General features: G+C 43.2%; 2 protein-coding genes across 3 annotated transcripts; one reads left to right on the top strand and one right to left on the bottom strand.

The window, feature by feature from the left end:
* The first annotated feature begins 235 nt into the window (after positions 1 to 235).
* c9h5orf22 (chromosome 9 C5orf22 homolog) lies at positions 236 to 8,030 on the top strand. Of its 2 annotated transcripts, XM_061255595.1 has the most exons (10): positions 236 to 431; positions 766 to 911; positions 1,061 to 1,210; positions 1,554 to 2,004; positions 3,288 to 3,350; positions 3,606 to 3,727; positions 5,398 to 5,464; positions 5,630 to 5,689; positions 5,837 to 5,976; positions 7,222 to 8,030. In XM_061255595.1, the coding sequence occupies exons 1-10, from the start codon at positions 351 to 353 to the stop codon at positions 7,361 to 7,363; spliced, it is 1,422 nt and encodes a 473-aa protein (XP_061111579.1). In that variant the 5' UTR covers positions 236 to 350; the 3' UTR covers positions 7,364 to 8,030. The 2 variants fall into 2 exon arrangements, with proteins under 2 accessions (XP_061111579.1, XP_061111580.1); XM_061255596.1 differs by lacking the exon at positions 5,630 to 5,689 and having other exon boundaries at positions 237 to 431.
* A 6,299-nt stretch (positions 8,031 to 14,329) lies between these two features.
* On the bottom strand, positions 14,330 to 18,914 carry LOC133137650 (melanocortin receptor 4-like). The gene is made up of 3 exons (XM_061255990.1): positions 18,911 to 18,914; positions 18,586 to 18,617; positions 14,330 to 16,474 (listed from the first exon to the last, which is right to left on the bottom strand). The coding sequence occupies exons 1-3, from the start codon at positions 18,912 to 18,914 to the stop codon at positions 15,602 to 15,604; spliced, it is 909 nt and encodes a 302-aa protein (XP_061111974.1). The 3' UTR covers positions 14,330 to 15,601.
* Positions 18,915 to 19,781: the final 867 nt, after the last annotated feature.

The raw sequence follows: 19,781 nt of genomic DNA, 5'->3' as shown, positions 1-19,781 counted from the left end.
TGAAATAACAAGGAAAAACTATATAAATATTTTATTTCAAAAATATTTTACGTTTTAGTTAATAGTAAAAATTGTATTTTTATATTTGTATATTAACTGCACGCACGGGTCGTTTACATAGATCATAAGCGAAGAACCTTCAATCGTAGGACCTTCAATAATAAAATATGTCGGATGCATGTTTCTACCCGGCGACCAAAAACAAGATGGACAGTATTAAACCAATCAGAAGCTACTGAGATCTCGCTCAGCCAATCGGACTGCAGAGTTATTGTGTGTTCAAGTAATTATCCCCATTACCAAAATTCTTTGAAAACAAGACGTGGAAATGCGGAGAATTTACTGATTCAATGGAAAAAATAATGAACAGTCAAACCTCGAAAAGGCTATACACAGAGTTGCCTGTGTGGATTGTTGAAGACCACCACGATGTAAGCTTTGATAAACCAAGAGATGTCTACTGAAGGGCAGTGGAATTAAACAGCCAGAAAGCTAATAGTTAGCCAGATCGGTTTGTTATCTAAAATTATCCTGGCATACATAGCTAACTATCCTTCATGCATTTCCATTTTTATAACTTGAAAATGGCTAAACGTAGCCAGCTCTACTTCCAGCATCATTATTGCAATTATTAGCTTGTCGGTGATCTGCAGTAGTTTTAGAAAATGTCAAATGCCATGCGCACGTGCTTCCTTGAAATTCGTATCACCGGTTGTCGTTTTAAATAGGAGGTATATTACAATAAATAATCGTGTTTTCCCCCAGGTTGTGCGTCACATATACCGTGCAATAGCTTCAAGGCATATCCCAATGAAGAATATTAAAATGGTCCATTTGGATTCTCACCCTGATCTCCTCATACCCGTTAACATGCCCGCGGACACTGTGTATGATAAAGAAGCTCTTTTCAGGTCGAGTATTCCACTGTGTTTATTTAAGAATACTGCAATACGATAAATCGCAACCTCAGTTTAAGTGTAAATACGCCTGTTGTTTCTGCAACATTGTTTTTATTATTTTTATTTATTTAAAATATTTTATGTGCTCTTTTTTTTTACAGTGAGCTGAGCATTGAGAATTGGGTCATGCCCATGGTTTACGCTGGACACGTGTCCCACGTGATGTGGCTTCACCCCTATTGGGCCCAGCAGATTAAAGAGGGGGAACACAGAATGTGTGTGGGCAGAGACTCCTCCACAACCACAATCAGGTCATTCAAGCCCTGGGGTAGCATGCATCTTTTAGATACCTCCGTTACCCACCCAGTTGTTTACACTCAGGAGCACGCAGCAGATCTTTACTAGAGCAGGAGAGGGGAATTATTTGTGGGCTACATATAGTATGTTGTGAGTTGCATGAAAGCGATAGTGGAACTATTTAAAGGCTTCACTGTCTGATTTTCAGGAACAGGGCAAGGAAACTATTTAAGGGCTTTACATTGTTAGATGTAAAGCAAAGTAGAGTCTAGTAGCATAGTAGGTTTTGAGCTATTGTTCAGTTTTTGAGAGTCCTCAAGATAGAGTAACCTCTCTGACTCTCTGTCTTCCTCTCAGGGTTACAAGCACAGATGACTACTTCCTTAGTGATGGTCTCTACGTTCCTCAGGACCAGCTGGAAAACCCCAAACCCCTGCAGCTGTGCGTCGTGCAGGTGAACCCGGTGGAGCGTGAGTGCATGCAGGGAGAAGAGACAGCTGTGCCAGCCGTAAAAAGGCCACGGGCGCAGGGCACAGTGGCTGAGGAAGCTGCAGCCTCTGGGAATGAGGCATCAGCCTGCAGTGACAGACTCCAGCCACCAGGTGGGAGCAGAACCTCAAGCAGCGCTGATAGAAGTTTGGCGACTCCAAGGACCCATAGTCCTCAGTGTGGGAAGGATGAGGCTGGATCAACAGCTAAAGCTGTGGCCAGCCTCCATTCAGCGATAGAGGAAGATGATTCATTCATCCTGGACATCGACCTGGACTTCTTCTCTTGTAAAAATCCATTTAAAGAGATGTATACACAGGTAATCCAGCAGCTAAGGACCTCAGAGTATAGAACTCCGTTAGGAAAGTTTTATTGAGGTTCTGAATGTTTTCATGAAATGCTCAGCAGTGTTTTGAGTTGAGAAACCTGGTTGGTCTGCCTTTATTCTGCAATCAATGAATATGGCTTGTGGCTGAACAGGCATTTTCTCATCAACCACTGACTAGCCCCAGTAGGAAATGGCCTGAGGCTGTGTATGAAGACGATCTTGTTTTAAAAGCACTCACTCAGTGGCATGTCCTTGCAAGGAGGCTGTAAACATGAAGCAGGGACACCCTTCCTGTATTTACAAAACCTTGCATTTCCAAGGCATCAGTGTGTTGGAACACTGTTGTATGGCTGTTTTTGCCATCCATATTACAATCTTGTACTTACATTCTCAACCTAGCTAGCTGGTTATAATTTGTGTCATCTCATTAATTGGATACTTTGACATGTGACCAGACCATGGTGAAATACGTTTCTGTTTTGGATTCAAATACTGTTGTGTGCTTGATTGCTCTTGCCTGGTGCTAGTGAGCCAACCAATAGGATCAGAACTTGCGTTTGGCAAGGAACCAGGAAAAGCTTACCAGGAAAGCTTAATTAAGCATAGAACGGTATTTTCCTTAATTTTTATTTCTTTATTGGATTACCATTAAATTTGCGGTATTTCTTGGAGTTGACTGATGAAAGTAATTTGTGATTTAATGTAGATTTGTAGCTGCATCGCTCCAGGTTCAGTTGGTTGAATGTGCTTGACGCTTCACGCTAAGTGTTCCCATTCCACTGTTTAAGTAGAGCATTACTCCAAGCGACCTGCCGGAAAGGGACTTGGGCTTTTTTCATAGAAACTAGGCTTGGGATAAATTTGCTGAGCGCTGCAGCATTAGCGTAGCCGCAGGCGAGTAGCCCTCTCTGCGGAATGCTCAGGCCGTGGCGGACATTAGTCTGATCAGGTTTCCATTCCATTAAGAGAAGCCAAACCCCGGCTAGTGCCGTTTCCTAGATAATGGTTTCCATTCGTTCAGTGCAACTGTTTATAGCGGCTGCTTTTAAGCGGCTGACTGCAGTACAAGAGCTTGACTTCTCCTTTCAAACATAGGTCTGTCATAGGCTGTGGGTTTATTCTGTAATTCCTCTAATACAATATGTGTGTGTGTGCCTCCATGCGTCTGCCTATCTGTCTGTCTGTCTGCAGAGCAAGTCCATGCATCAGATCAACTCAAAAGGTACAGATGCTTGCTCCACTATCCATGCTTGTGTTCTTTCTCTCTTCCACAGGAAGAGTACACCATTCTGCAGGGCCTGTACAGTTTCCAGAAGCCCAGTGAAAACGCAGATGAGGTAACACATCTCCTGGCTTATACAGTCTCACAAACTAATGTCTTTATGTCGTAGATCAGCTCATTTTGTACATAAGCAGTGTTGTTAATGGCTTTTACTGTACTGCTACCAACATTTTTTGTATTTATTAGCACCTATCTCATGAAAGGGATGTTTTATCCTCAGTCATCTTTAATAACATCCTTTTAACGTGTGTGTCCTAATCCCGTGCCGTGTGCTTTCAGTCACAATGTAAGCGTTTTCTGGGGTTCTCAGGACGAGCTGGTGGACTGTGTGGAGAGGCGTGTTCGACAGCTGGAGGATCTGGAAACCGCTTTTGCCGACTTGGTTGAAGACGACGGTGAAGAAACACTCCGACGATGGGCAGACAACCCAGGGTGAGCTTCAGGAAATGTATTCTGACCGTGTTCGAATTAGAGGAAACGTACACTGACCAAAGTTAAACATGCAGACACATATGCTGAGGTCAGCCGTTTCTGAGATATTTAAACCATCCTGTCTCGCACCAACAATCATTCCACAGTCAAAGTGACTTAGGTCACATGTCTTCCACATTCTGACATTTGGTCTGAAAAACAGCTAAACCTCTTGACCATGTCTGCATGCTTTTATGCATTTAGTTGCTGCCACATGATTGGCTGATTAAATATTTGCCAAGTAGTTCTACCTAATACAGTCCACAGTAAGTGTAAAGAACATTTACACATTTGTGCAAAATTTGAGTGGTCACCCCCCACTCCTCTGGTAGAATTTTCACGGAATGACCCAATAGCAATTTTGGTAGAAGTATGTCAATTTTAGGGTCTAACTGCTATTTTTAACAATTTCTCCTGTGACATAATTAATGTTTTTGCATAATCATCGGATAACGTTGCTAAATGTTAACACAGACAGGGCTGTGCAGGCAGAGTTTGGGTCCTGCTCTTTTGTAACCGTTTTGTGGGGACTTTAGATATGAAAGCCTGGGAGAAAACCTGATGCAGGTGGGCCTGGCTCTGCCGAATGACTAGTTTAATGCTTACAAAAACCCAAACAAAAACGATAATGAGTGCTAATGAAATGGTCATGGCATTGGAACTGGGTCATATACATAATTGTTTTAGATTCAAATGCTTTTCTATGCAAAGGGCAAGTGATCCAGCCAAGAGGACCAGACGGCAGGCATTTCATAGGTTCCAATACACCAGACAAGCTCAGTAGAGCATACAAAAGTATTTCAATCCAAAATGATTACGTATTTGACCCAGGTCTGTATGACATTAGGTCTCCTGGCTGTGAGTACACACAGATAATTTATTTTCCATAGAGAATCAGTGTTAACACACCAGCATCCTGCAGGTGAATCCTGCAGCATATTACTTATATTATTTGTATATTTGCTCTTGGAAGCAAGAGAGTATTGAAGGATATGTGAACAAGCACATACTGTGAAATGCACTTCCCATATCCATCCATGATTTGCCCATTAGATGGTGTGTGTGTGTGTGTGTGTGTGTGTGTGTGTGCGTATACATGCGCGCTTGTGTGTGTATGTTGGTTTTTTCAACTCATTGTAGATAATGCTTTTATTCATTGCAAGTAAAAGCTGAAAGTGTCCCTATTTGTACATGGATACTAATGTTCTTTAGATGTACAGAAGCCCTTGTGCACAGCGCTTGGTTTACATGGGTAACAAAGACACCAATGGCAACCTTGGAGCATGACTGGGTTCTCATGCTTTTGAAGTCCGCTGGTGTAGAAACTATACTGAGCAAAGCCAGTTTAAAAGGGAAGCTATTGTCCTCATGCTCCTTTGACAGCACAAAGACTGCTGCTGAAGCAGAACCCAGCACATGAATGAGTTTTGTACTTTTATGCTTAAAATAATGGAATGTCGTAATCAGTTGGATACCCTTCTGTTTCCCCAGTACCGCGAGTCGCTGTGGGTACGAGTGTGTGCTAAATGAATGTAATGTAATGTAAAATAGGGCACCTCTGTCTCTTTCATGCTCAGTCGTGGTTTTGGGCATGGCGCGGAGCGAGATTCAGGGCTGTTTGTGTTTCTCAGGATGAAGTCCATCGCCAGGCTGGTGCAAAGCCTGCGGAATCGAATGGAGTCACCCGACTATGAAATGGCAAGTCTTGCTTGTCAGTATAATCACCACAATCATCATCAACATCATCATCCTCTTTGTCAATCAGACAGTGTTTACACAGAACAAAAAAATATATATACTTGATTATAAAATTGCAAATTGTGTCCGTCAGTATAACCACCCTCATCATTATCATTCCTGCAGATAATCATATGCTGCTTAAACAGCTGTTTAAGATGCTGTTTTTCTGTCAGCCCCCCCATGGTGAGACGCGTCCACACAGATATGCAATGTGACTTCATAGAGCACAAACCAGCTCTTTAAAGGTGCTTTACTGTGTTCTTTAAGAAGGGAGAGTGTAGCGCAGGGCCTGCAGTGATCAGCGCTCTCTCCTCTGGGTCTCTGATGCAGGTGCACCAGGCAGGCCTCACCTGCGATTACTCCGAACTGCCCCACCATGTCAGCTCTGAGGAGGAGATCCAGAGACTGGTCCAGGCTGTCGGACTCATCCTGAGGGCCCTGCCCAAACCCACGCTGGTCACCATGTCCAGGTAAGAGCTACAGCCCAGACCCACACTGGTTACCATGTCCAGGTAAGAGCTACAGCCCAAACCCACACTGGTCCCAATGTCCAGGTAAGAGCTACAGTGTGCGTGAGTGTGCGCAAGTGTGAGCGTGCGAGCGTGTGAGAGCGCACGAGTGTGCGTGAGTGTGTGTGCGTGAGTGTGTGTGCGTGAGTGTGTGTGCGTGAGTGTGTGTGCGCGAGTGTGTGTGCGCGAGTGTGTGTGCGCGAGTGTGTGTGCGCGAGTGTGTGTGTGCGAGTGTGTGTGTGCGAGTGTGTGTGTGCGAGTGTGTGTGTGTGCGAGTGTGTGTGTGCGAGTGTGTGTGTGCGAGCGTGTGTGTGCGAGCGTGTGCGAGAGTGTGAGCGTGTGAGAGTATGTGTGAGAGTGTGTGAGAGTGTGTGAGAGTGTGTGAGAGTGTGTGAGAGTGTGTGAGAGTGTGTGAGAGTGTGAGAGTGTGTGAGAGTGTGTGAGCGTGTGTGTGAGCGTGTGTGTGAGCGTGTGTGAGCGTGTGTGTGCGTGTGTGAGCGTGTGTGTGAGCGTGTGTGTGAGCGTGTGTGTGAGCGTGTGTGTGAGCGTGTGTGAGCGTGTGTGTGTGCGTGTGTGTGTGCGTGTGTGTGTGCGTGTGTGTGAGCGTATGTGAGCGTGTGTGTGTGTGAGCGTGTGTGAGCGTGTGTGTGTGTGTGTGAGAGCGCGTGAGAGCGTGTGAGAGCGTGTGAGAGCGTGTGAGAGCGTGTGAGAGCGTGTGAGAGCGTGTGAGAGCGTGTGTGTGCGTGTGAGCGTTTGTGAGCGTGTGTGTGAGCGTGTGTGTGAGCGTGTGTGTGAGCGTGTGTGTGAGCGTGTGTGTGAGCGTGTGTGAGAGCGTGTGTGCTGCTCCAAAACACATCTCTGCTGTAATTAGATCATGGTGTGGCCCTGTCACTACATTATCTTTAGTAATTGGCCTTTAAAAGCTGTAGATTCATGACTCTGCATGCAGAGCACGTTGAATGTGCTCCAGATCTCTTTATATCCATTCATCTGGCTCTGACCGTTTTACGGCACTCCGCACCCCAAACAGCGCAAGTCCTCTATTAATCGTCACCCTGAGGGATTTACTGGCTTACAATCAAGCTCAAGTTAATCTTTTCATCATTAAAATATCCCAGCGCTACAGGCTAATGCACAGTTCTGTTTTTCAGAGATGAGTTTTCAGCGAGTGATCCGTCTCTTTGTTGTCATTTTCTTCTTCGCCAGATCCAGTTTGGATGAGTACTGCCCTGCCGATCAAGTGGACTCTATTCAAGAGCGGGTCCTGGGCGTCCTGGAGTCCCTGTACGGCTCGCTAGCCGTTCACAGAGAGTATGCAACCACGGCGGGCTCCCCGGCCACTTCCTGAGGAGAAGCAGTTGGCTTCCAGTGGAAAACGTGGCCCATGTTAAACTATGAGACACACTTTAAATGGAAATATATTAGGCCCGTATTTCAGCCTTTTGGGCACAGAGAGGCGCAGCAAAATTTGGTTGTCAGTAAAATAGTTCTGTGTGAATCTTCCCCAAATGTACAAAATGCAAAAATGAAGGCTTTTACCACGGTCTGTGATGAAATCGAATCCGTGCCAGTGCCAGCCATGGCTGGCAGTCCCACAGGAGTGGTGCTCAATTGGCTACATGTGGACCTGGGGTATGGGAGGGATGTGGTTTGCTGGGATAGCAGTGTCCTTTGCTCGAGTTCGACTCCTGAGTTTGTGATTCGTCTTCACTCTCCCAAGCCAACAGCAGGGGCCTTATGAGCACCCAAAGTCAGGTGGGATTGGAGGTGCCAATTTCTTTTTATATAAAAAAAATTGGTAGACTTGCATTTGGTGTAAATGTCAGAATATGCCGTGCCCAATAAAATACATGTCAATTAAGAGCTTTCACATTTGACATATTTTGTACATTTGCACAATATGTTGTGAAAACCATGATGTAACATGGCCTGAGTAAGCTCTATACAATGTTTGTGAATGTAACTGCGATGAATCCATGTTGACACGTGCTGAAAATATATTCCAGTATAATTTATTTCACGTTTTTCCTTCTCACTATAAACACCGCTTCCTCAAGAGGATGTAGATGGGGAGATGCTGTGATGAAGGCCGGGCTGGTCCTCTACCAGGGTTGGGGAGTAAATCCATTCCTGTCCAGTCAAGTGAAATTCAACTTCATGGCCTTTTTCAGTTGAATTTAAATCAAGATTCTATTCACAGAATTGGAATGAGACTGACCCCTGAACTGTTTCCAGCAGTTTGAGTTGAAGGCTGCTGGTCTAACAGAGCTGAAGTTTCAGCAGAATGCCATGCAGTTGTTAGCAATGTAGAGCTGTCCTTCTAGAACTCACCACAGGAACTGCTAACCGCTGCCATAGAAACGGAACAAAAGAATCCTGACCTACTGTACGGTGGACAGTTGTTCTACTCTTAGTTTTTAGTCACAAGCTATCTGCCGTCACTCATAACTGCTGCTGAAGTGCTCAACCTGGGAAAAACTTTTCCATTTTTAATATAATGAAAGCAAGCCTCTTCAGAATACAAAGAGTAGACAAGACTGTCATGGCAAAATGTGGTCTTCTAGTCTCATTATCTGCAGCTGAGTGCATAATTAGACATTTCATAAAAGAGAAACCAAAAACAGAAAGCTGATTGAATATGTCTTACGTGGATTGAAATGACATGCCCTGTCAGCCGTTTAATTACTCTGTGTCATAGGAAACGTGTGGGTACATTTAGCATGCTGACGGAACAGGGTGGCATTGAAAATAAGTCATTTCACTGATAACGTCAGCGTGGGCAGTGTTCTGTATTTTTAGTTTTATTCATTTATTTCTGAAGTTGCTGCAGCGTTATTACTCCCCACTCTTCAGTTGGTAGCCTATGGTTCTGTTTTTCATGTTTTTTCTTCTTTTTTTCTTCTTCAACTGACAATGAGATGGCATTCACCATGATGGCTGAAGAAGAGCAGGATATCCAGGCTGTTTGTTGTGAAGTTCCTTTTCTTTCCTGGATGTGTGGATTTACATTTGACTTTGTGCTGAAATGACAGTGATTTTTAGAAGCAGTCTGCCCTGTGTGTCTGAGGTCGCAAAAATGAATGATGTTGCAAATATTCACTCTATGCAAATAGCAAATAAGATGGGGGTAAGCTCCACAAAATGAAAGGGTTAAGTAAACTCTTCAGCTTTCCAATCCCTTTGTTTTCAAGTGCAGTGGAGTTGAGTCTTGCTAGGATGATGATTGCTGGATAGACAGGTGGGCTTTTGGGTTGTATTTCTTTTATCATTCTCTGGTTTTTCCAACCACCATGACTCAGAGAGATGTGATGAATACCATATCTTTTTTTGAAGGGTGGTCCAGCAAACTGTCTATGGATTTTATACAGACTTCACACTTGCACACAGTAGGTGGAGGGCTGTTGAGCTAAAGCCCCAGGTTGCGGTTTACACAGATTGATTTCTGTGCAGAAGATCAATCAGAGAAGCTTTCTGGGCTGGCTCCCACCTGAAGGAGCAGGAAAGCGATGTTTTCTACTGGGTTTTCCAGGTACTTGTGTGTTTTTAATTTATAGTTCTCTTTCAGAAAAGTTTGGTTCTGGGCATAAAGTAACAAACCCAAAATCACTCTCTGTTTAAAAAAAAAAAAAAATTTTGTGTGTGTTTCAGCATGTTGCTAAGACACCTGACATGATCATTCAGAAACTGGTTTTGTCTCTTCGGATTCACCGCTTGCTTGTATAAATATCCAAACTTCTGAGCACGTGTTCGGGGAACAAAATGTATAATGTTGTGCGGCATTTTAGGACAGATGTTACATTTTCTTGTTTAGTACAGCGTCCAGTGTTTTTCTCTTAACATTGCAGACACAGATTAAAAATGTTACTTCCCACAGCCCCATTAGATATATAGACAGACAGACAGCCAGGCAGACAGACACTGGTGGAAATTCCAGCTTGGTTCCAGCCTGGTTTTCAGCTGGACCTGCTGGATACTATCTGGAATTTGATGATGGTCAAGCATACACATGCTGGTTGAGATAAGAACCATGCCTGCTGGCAGGACCACATCCAGGTGATGGGTCATCCTGGTACAGATGGCAGACCACAACCAAATTCCACATTCCATCTTAGGCTGGTAGCTGTCATTTCCACCAGGGGATGGATGGATATATTACTATCTCACTTGGACTGATGGGGAGAAAAAAAGAAAAAATTTGATGAAAGCATAATCCATAATCCATCGCGATTTTAATTTAAAACGAATAAGTTAATAACCAACAGTGAAAGTCTTGTGCAGGTCAGCCAATCAGCATGGATACTCCCCTCCTGCTGTTTTTTTAACATTGATAATATCAAAGGGATGTTCCTCAGGAAAGCAAAGCAGGAACCCAATTCAAATGGAGGAGCGGCACCGAATTTCTGTCCTGTAAAGCATTTGTTTCCCTCATATTCGCTGATCAGGTCCGCTCGCAGAACTGACCCTGTGCCATGAGAATTCATTACAATATTCATGGAGCATGGTTTTGCATAAAAGATTTCCATTGATAATAGAGGCACAGATTACTTATGCACATGACCCGAGGCACATCAACAGCAAAAAAAAGTGTAATGATAGCAGAAGGTGGGAGGTGATTGAGTCCTCAAACCGTGGGAGACTGAATTATCCACAAAAAATACCAGCCTGATGGGGCTGAAAAACATTATAAATTATATAAAATGATAATTTATAATGGCAAAGAAAGACTGTTGACGTAAAAGGGGAGGGAGAAGGAGCAAGAGGTTAAATGACTGGTCATTACCATTATTACATGATAAATAGTAGCTGTTATTAGTCCTAATGATTGCTCTGTGGTGTAGACAGGAGCTGTCATGCGGGGTATGGTCTGTACATGTCAAAGGCGAAATATTGGTATCAGGACCGACCATCTCCATCATAGCGCTCAGGTGGGGGCAGACAGGGCCCCGGACGGGTTCAGATGCAGGGACAGAGAGACCAATGCTGGGAGGCTTGAGTGCTGGCCAGGGAGTTGGCCAATGTGGCCATCTGTTGGCCGTGTCGTGGCTCAGGGACCGGAGCTCGGTCTCCTGCACGTCCAGCCTCTGTCCCTGGTGTCGCAGGGCATCTCGGGGTCGGGGTCGGGTTCGCTGGTTCCATACTTGGCCAGATTGTTCTGTCAGGCTTCAGTACAATAGAACCAGTAGCAAACTCAAAGTGTTGACAATAGAAGTCTTTATTGGCAGATGGGCACGTTAAACAGGCAAGGATCAGAAGGTGGCAAACAGAGATGTAGAAGATAACACAGTTCATAGTCAGGCCAGGGTTTGGTAACGATGCAAACGGGTACAACAAAGGAAATCCAATACGTAGTAGAGGTCACAGGCAGAGGGTCCATAACAATAAGGCAGTCCAAACAAAAACAGAATCCAAAATCAAAAACCGAATATCCAAAGAGTCCAAACACAGTGGGTCAAAACAGAACAAGAGGGTAATCCAAGAGATGAAATTCGAAAACAAAACAGGTCAATACACGAACAGCACAGACAGGAAAACCGCTGGAAAGCAAGGCTAAAGCACATGTCAATCTGGCAACAAACTACACAAACGGGTATTTATACACAGGTAATGAGTGGGAAATGACAATCAGGAAGTGGGAGACAGGTGAACTGACAGACAGACTACGGTGTGCACAGAGGGTAAAAATAAACGGAAACACTAAAGACTTTGACAAAACAGATAACAGAAAACACGGAACCTGACAGTTTCTGAGATACTCAAACCACCCAGTCTGCCACCAACAATCATGCTATAGTCAAAGTAACTTAGATCACATTTTTTCCCCATTCTGATGGTTAATGTGAATATTAACTGAAGCTCCTGACCCATATCTACAGTACATCATTGTATGTATTGCACTGTTGCTACACAATTGGCTGATTAGATAATCACATTAATAAATAGGTGCAATAAAGTAAAAATGTTCCTAATAAAGTGCTCTGTGAGTTTATATTCTATTCTATGTCACTCAGCCTTCATCCCACACATTCCCTCTTTATTCTGTGATTGGTCATGATCCCATCTTGCTCCTCTTACTGTGTCTCCTTTTGTTGTGAAATGCTGGGTGCACCATTATTCTCCCCAATGGTTAGTTCCAAGTTCCTTCCTCTCTCTGGAAAACTGACACAGCATGATTGTTATAAGATCATCCAATATCTGTAGAGCTCCTTTTGCAGTTATACTGTCATAGAAATATTACAGAATGAAACGTATAGGAAAAAATGAAAAAAGAGTAAAATGACAAAATACTCCCCGGTTAGAAGAAAACTATTGAAACGCTCAGTGTGAATGAAAAAATACTCCCCAGTGGGAAGAAATCAACTGAAACACTCAGTGTGAATTAAAGAACAATCCCCTGCGGGGGGAAATCTTGAGAGGAACCCAGCTATAGCCTATCCGCCGCTGGACAGCCTGGTGTCATAAGTATAGTTAGGCTAAAAAGTAATTGGGCGGTAATGGAGTTTCATTCGGGAAAATAATCAGTGATTAGGCAGATTATCATCTGCGGTATTGAATTTGCTGGGACAGTTCAAGCAAACAAGTATGCATGAATTGTGCAAGTCCAAAGAGCAAGGTGATGCAACTGGCTATGACTCAGAGAACATTCTAGGAGCAGTGGAGCAGTGTAATATGGGAACTTGTGAGTAGTATTTGGAACCGGAATGGTTGAGGTTCCTGTCCACAATTGGGCAACTCAAAATTATTAATCTCACTAAGTGTAAACGTTGGAGAAAAGCTACACTGCAGCAATCACACCGGATAACATGCTATTGTATTTCAATTGTTTTATGAATGTAACTCGGGGATTTTTTTGATGAACTAATGTAATGTCTGTATTTAAAAACCTTTTTCTCTGGCTTGCTATAGACATAGCATATTAAGGACATATGATTGGTTGGGCTCCATATAGGAGCAAGCCAAAAAAAATAATAATAATTGGAGCAAGCCAAAAAAAAGTGCTAATGATGAACAGAATAGCATTGAATATAATGCAGTTATATTAATGATGCTTTATAAAGTGTTCTTGAATGCAACTTAATATTGACTTCAATATCATGTTTAATAACACCAATACTCAATAAAGGAGCTTCATCAAGTTTTTTTTATTGATGATGTCACTATTATTAATGGGCAAAGCATTTATAATCTAGCCATATTCTTTAAATATATATATTTTTAGAAGCAGAAATAGCAGCATGATTTTTTCCAAAATGATTTTCTTCTCAAAGGCCAAATTATGACAAGCGTGATCATGTGAGCCCAGTTCTTTACAAATGCCATCCGATGTCCCTTATAGGCTGAAATATTACAGTGTTGATGTGGCATTGGCTTTCTTCCCCAGCAAACAGTTGCAATGCTATCCTATGAATAGTATTATGATGTCTTTGGGGATGTTGTTTTTCTATCAGTGCAGATCTTTCACACTCTGCCCTTGAGCTTCAATGGGTTTCTTCTGCCTGTGACAGGCATCCACTCTCCTAGCTGATATTTACTTTGTCATTCAATGGACACTTGCTGTAGCTGCTGCTTGGATGTGTACCTATTAATCCACCGCATTTCAGACCCTGTTATAGCCATGCAGGTCTGATTTGTTATGCTGCAGATTGATCCCCCACATGCACGTACTGAAGACAATGCTGAGTGGAACGTCATTTACTTTGCATTACAGTAATAATATACACATATCTACATATATTTTACATGCATGTATACATTGAACTGTGATTTACCTCCATATGTTTTGAATAATGGTGTGCATTGTACTTTTAAGGGTGTTACTATGCTTTGAAGTATCTGTTAAATATGTAATGATTTCAGGTTATTTCAGATGTCATCTGTGCTCAATAACTCATTAACACATTAAACTGGCAGTGATGTTCATCTCATGTCATGGAGTGGTGGCAGTGTGCCTGTAATTACACTAAGAAGCTTAATTTGTTTAAGCAGCCGTGGGTCGACACACAGTGTTACTGAAATAATTCATATTTGCTGTGCAATTATAAAAATGCTGAACGTGTCAAGTGCTATCATGTGCAGAGTACAACAGATTTTATTCTAGGACGGAATTCTGGCTCCAGAATTAAAAATATGCTAGTTCTGGCTTTCATTTCAGTTTGTTCCATGAGGATTGATTCGTGCTAAGCAGAAGAGGAGGAACATAAACAGATTTTTTGCATTTCACTGCAGCCAACCATTTTAACAGCACAGAGAAACAGGAGTGACAGGTAATCAGAAAGCCACTGGGATCAGGTAGTTTGTGTGTTTATTTTCAGCCATTTCCACTTTAAACACTATCTCAGAATGTACAAATGTACAGTCATATATATATGATACAAATCTGCGACACACAGAGTCTGCATTGTACATTTAAAATGTGCAACATTCAGGGCAACACACACTCAAGCTGTGTAATCAAAGACCAGGCATAAATATCACACTGTACTGAGACACAATTACAAAGGATTGCTGAATTGCTGAAAAAACACAGAAAATGATTAAAACAGTGACAGAACATTAAGGATTCTTTAAGATTCACGAGAGTCATAATCAGGTTCTGAGAAACAACAACAACAACAACAGGACCAGTAAGCAATGAGACAGGTCTCATGGTTGGATAATGCGGTAAAGGGTATCTGTTTTCACAAAGATTAATCCCTCAAAACATGAATAGCGCAATTAAGAAAATTACCTTGTTCAAATTCTGGGACTGCAATTGTGGTTGGAATGAAAACCAGCGTACACAGTCGTTCCTCAGGGCAAAGTTTGAAAACTGCTGTGGTCAGTGCCACTAATTCAGTTTACCATGGTCAGTAGTCCCTGGGTCACTATCTACTGTGTCAATGTCAGTACTCACTGGGTGACTATCTACTGAGTAAAAGTTAGTACTGACTGCTGAGACAGAGCCAGTACTCACTGGGACAGTACTGAGTCAGAGTCAGTACTCACTGGAACAGTAACTACTGAGTCAGAGTCTGTACTCACTGGAACAGTAACTACTGAGTCAGAGTCAGTACTCACTGGGTCAGTAACTACTGAGTCAGAGTCCGTACTCACTGGGACAGTAACTACTGAGTCAGAGTCAGTACTCACTGGGTCAGTGCCTACTAGGTCAAGGTCAGCAATAACTGGGTCAGTGGTCCCATAATCAGAAGCTACACGGTCAAGGTGAGTACCCACTAGGCCACTACCTGCTGTGTAAAGGTCAGTGCCTGCCAGGTCAGTATCTGTTGAGTCAGTACCTGTGCGTCAGTTACTTTTGATTCAATACCTGTGAGTTAATACCCGTGAGTTTGTCGGTTTTGATTCAGTACCTGTGAATCAGTACCTGTGAGTCTTTACCTGTGAGTCATTACCTGCAAGTCAGTACCTGTTGATTCAGGACCTGTGCATCAGTTACTTTTGATTCAATACCTGTGAGTTAGTACCTGTGAGTTTGTCGGTTTTGATTCAGTACCTGTGAGTCATTACCTGTGAGTCAGTACCTGTTGATTCAGGACCTGTGATTCAGTACCTGACGGGCAGCTCACAGGCACAGGAGCTGGGTCCCCCCTCACCAGCAGCAGAGGAAGATTTCCTTGAAGGTCTTCCTCATCTCCTGGCTGCGGAAGGCGTAGATGAGTGGGTCGATGACGGAGTTGCACATGATGAGGATGAGGTAGACGTTGAAGTGGGACATGAAGCAGACGCAGTAGGGGTTGCGGGGGCAGGAGATCATCAGGACCAGGTGGAGGAAGAAGGGCGCCCAGCAGACCACAAAGACGCCCAGCAGGATGGTGAGAGTGATGGCGCCCTTCATGTTGGCCCCCTGCCACACGGGGGCGCCCCCGGGCAAGGCCGCGATGCGCTTCATGTGCAGCCGGGCCAGCATGAACATGTGCACGTAGAGCGAGGCCATGAGAGCCAGCATGGCGAAGAAGGTGGTGATGAGGCACACCAGCACCGAGGTGCTCTCTGAGTACACGATGAAGAGCACGCCGGACACCGTGCAGCTGGCCCAGATGACGGAGACGATGGCTCCCGCTCGCCGTGCGGTCATGATGTTATGGTAGCGCAGCGCGTAGAAGATGGTGATGTAGCGGTCCACAGCGATGGCCAGCAGGCTGCAGATGGAGGCCAGCAGCGAGCTGCAGATCATGGAGTCGAAGACGTTGTCCATGCTCTTGATCAGGCCGCTCCGTGTGGCCAGGTGGCCGCTGGTTATGAGCGCCATGACGACGGTCTCCGTGGCGTTGGAGACGCTCACCAGCATGTCGGCCACCGCCAGGCTGCAGATGAAGAAGTACATTGGCGAGTGCAGGTTCTTGTTCTTCGCGATGGCTCCCACCACCAGGACGTTCTCCAGAAGGCTGACGATGCCCAGGATGAGGAACACCTCGGTGGAGACCAGGAGCTGCTCGTAGCAGCCGGACGAGTCCTTGGCCCCCTCTCTGGAGCTGCAGTTGCCGGGGTGGATCAGCCCGTGGCAGTGTGTGCCGTTCATCTCCCACACTCGCGTGTTCACCGGGCTGTTCAAACCCTCTGATCTGTTGAGCGGTTGCCTTGGGGAGCCGTCTACATCCTGCATCGGATCGTCACTCTACAGCATGGCAGGATGCTGCTGGAGCCGGTGTGCGGTGGCGGTAAGAGGGGGTTTCGCCCCACGGCGAGTGTCCGTCTATCTGCTCCCACTCCCCGGCATGTGCCGTCTCATCATCGGCTAGGATTAACCCTTTCCATTTCTCTGTGGAGGAAGTCAGGGAGCAAGAAAGAGAGAAGAGGGCTACAGTGAGAGAAAAGGTGAAGAAATATAGAGGGTGAGAAGAAAATGAGAAGAAAGGGTCGCAGACAAAAAGATGCTGAACGAAAGAGGCAGAGAAAGAGAGTGGTGTGGGAGTGAGGAGGAGTGAGAGTGGGTGTTTGAAGGTTTGCTGCAGTGGGGATGTGGAGCTGGAGAGAGCATGTGGCCATCTCAGCGATTTATCACAAGCTGTCTCTATCAATCTACCCTCTCTCTCGGCTGGCTCCTCCCATGGCTTTTCCTCTCAGCCAATTGGGTTGTGTATTCCAGCAAGGAGGGGGGCAGAACTCAGAGGAAGCTACAGATTGCTGTTCAGAAAAAGCAAGGGAAGTAAGTACATGCAATAGATTATTTAGAAATCAGCCATTCACAGATTTTCTTGTATTAGCTGCATGGCACTCGGAAAAGAAAACAAATTGCAAGCCAGTCAGTTCAGTCAATGAACAAACAGGTTGCTTTCTGGAGAAGACAGTAAATTCGTCATTATTATAATATGTGATAATAGACCAAATCTCCCACACACAATATATTGCATCTAATAATATTTATTTTGTGAATAGACTCAATGATAGTCTGTATTAAACCTGTTCTATAATTTGAGAATAATAAAACATAAACATAAAAAAAATTTGATTTTCATATCCCAAATGCTCTCTGAGCATATGATATGTAATAGACCAAACAAAAATGAGGATACATAGGGTTGTGTTTAGCCTTTCAGTTAATATTTGCATCTGTTTATACAAATAACTTGATGTATGCATCTGTGACAATGCACAGTTAATGCATATGTGACACTGCACAAAACAATTTCTGCATCTGTGACAATGCAGGATGTATGATGGATTTAAAATCTGTTCTTTCGGTTACCAGTGCATTAGCTGCTTCCAAGAAAATGGTAGGTTTGTTGGAGAGAGAAAGACACTCCCCTTAACCCTCAAGCAACCAAAATATTTTGCACACACAAATGACCAACCCATGTGAGGTCAATATATATTATTGAGGTAACATTGTGATAAATTGCATATATCCTTGTTTTGAATGTGACATGACACTGTTCTCTGATATTTATTTGTGAACTCGTTCAGGGGAGTCAGTCATACTATTCACAAGCTCTGTATTTGCTGCTGCTAAACTATTCTACAGCCACTGAGCCACACTTCTTGCTAGAGCCCACTGTACAATTAAAAAAAAATTCCCCACACTCTATTGTGCCATGTGCTATAATACCAAATGTATAACTTTACATTCAATCTTTATTACTTCATAATAGAAAACTTACCCTCTGGCGTTTTAATTAAGCACATGCAAATTATGTAATAATAATTTTACCTGAAATCAGTGGGTATGAATCATTTGATATCTTGTCTCCATAAAATCTAGATTCTCATAAAGATTCCTTTATCGAGTTGCATTGGTGGAACGTGTTGCTTTTGGCTGGGGTCATATATGACCCCAAAGGATATGTCATCACCTAATCATCACATCACTCCAAATTGAGACAGGAATCACCAGACAAAAATGGTATGTCTTTATTGACAACATGTTGCTTGACAAAGTCAATAAAGTCAATCAATAAAGGATCAAATGTCTTACCATTAAGATATCAATATCAGATATGACCCCAGTTGGTTGCTTAATATCTGTAGTAGCTCTCTCTCCTGTAAGATTCTATGGTCAGTACTGGACATTCACTGCAAAGATTTTTTCACATCAACTTAATATTACACCATGTTTCAGATTTGATAAATGGATACTGAGATAATGTGAAATTCATATGAATTCAGTACTGAATAATAAAAGAATGCATTATTATTTGATGGAATGAGGGAGTGGGATATCTCAACTAAATGACATTTATTTCTTGTTGCCCAGAAGTGTCCTGTTAGATTGTTTGGTTAAACAATAAATTGTTCTGAATGTCTACTCTTGCGTACTGAGCAACAGACATTGAACAGGTCGACCAAGGAAAACAACAGTAGTTGTGAGAGAAACATTGTGAGAGCTGTGAAGAAAAATGCCAAACCATCAGTCAGTGACATCTCAATCTCCACAGGGCAGGGGTGAAGATATCTCAATCACCCATTCGAATAAGACTAAGAATAAGAGCAGCAATATAGAGGCTATATTGAGACTATACCAAACGATGCAAACCACTCATCAGTAGTAGGAATCGGAAGGTGAGATTACAATTTGCAAAGAAGTACAGAGATGAGCCGCAAAATGTTCTTTTACATTACATTATTACATTATTGGCATTTGGCAGATGCTCTTATCCAGAGCGACGTACAACAAAGTGCATACCCATAACCAGGGATAAGTTCTGGAACAAAGTGGACAAATGGACAAGATGAAACTCTACCAAAGTGATGGAAAGGCCAAAGTGTGGAGAAAGAAGCCACTCATGATCCATGCTGTTCCAATCATGTTGGACTGTGTGTCTCAGAAGAGCACAGTCCGAATAATAGACCTGAGAAATTTGGCTTATAAATGCTTTTTATGATTTTTAAACTATTGATATCAAACAAGACTATGTTCTGTGGTTTCATTCTCTAGAAGATAAACATTTCTAATTAACATTTGCCCTCAAATAAATACTTCAAAGTTTTTCCTTTTTTGATGCTGGAAGTTAACTTTGCAGACTGTGTTTGATGAAAGAAGTAATTGTACTATTAAAATTTTAAACTTTGATTTTACAAGCTGATTGAATCCTGGCCCAAATGTCAGACAGAAAGAAACTGAATCAGCCAGCAAGCGCAATTTTGAAAGGTGCTTTGATAAAAAAAAACTGCCTATTTTTTAAAGCAGGACAGCATATTTCCTCCATATATTTGGCTTTGCTCTACTTTGATCATGTTGCTCTATGTTGTAAGCAGTTTAATGGGCATATCAGGGTGGGGTTGGAGCGGAGGACCAAGTGCGACTAAATAATACCCCTCCTAGATCCCAGGGG

Source organism: Conger conger, chromosome 9 (genome assembly GCF_963514075.1).
Source record: "Conger conger chromosome 9, fConCon1.1, whole genome shotgun sequence".
NCBI classification, from domain to species: Eukaryota; Metazoa; Chordata; class Actinopteri; order Anguilliformes; family Congridae; genus Conger; species Conger conger.
The sequence above is the reverse complement of the archived record's forward strand: the minus strand, read 5'-3'. Positions and strand labels throughout refer to the sequence as shown.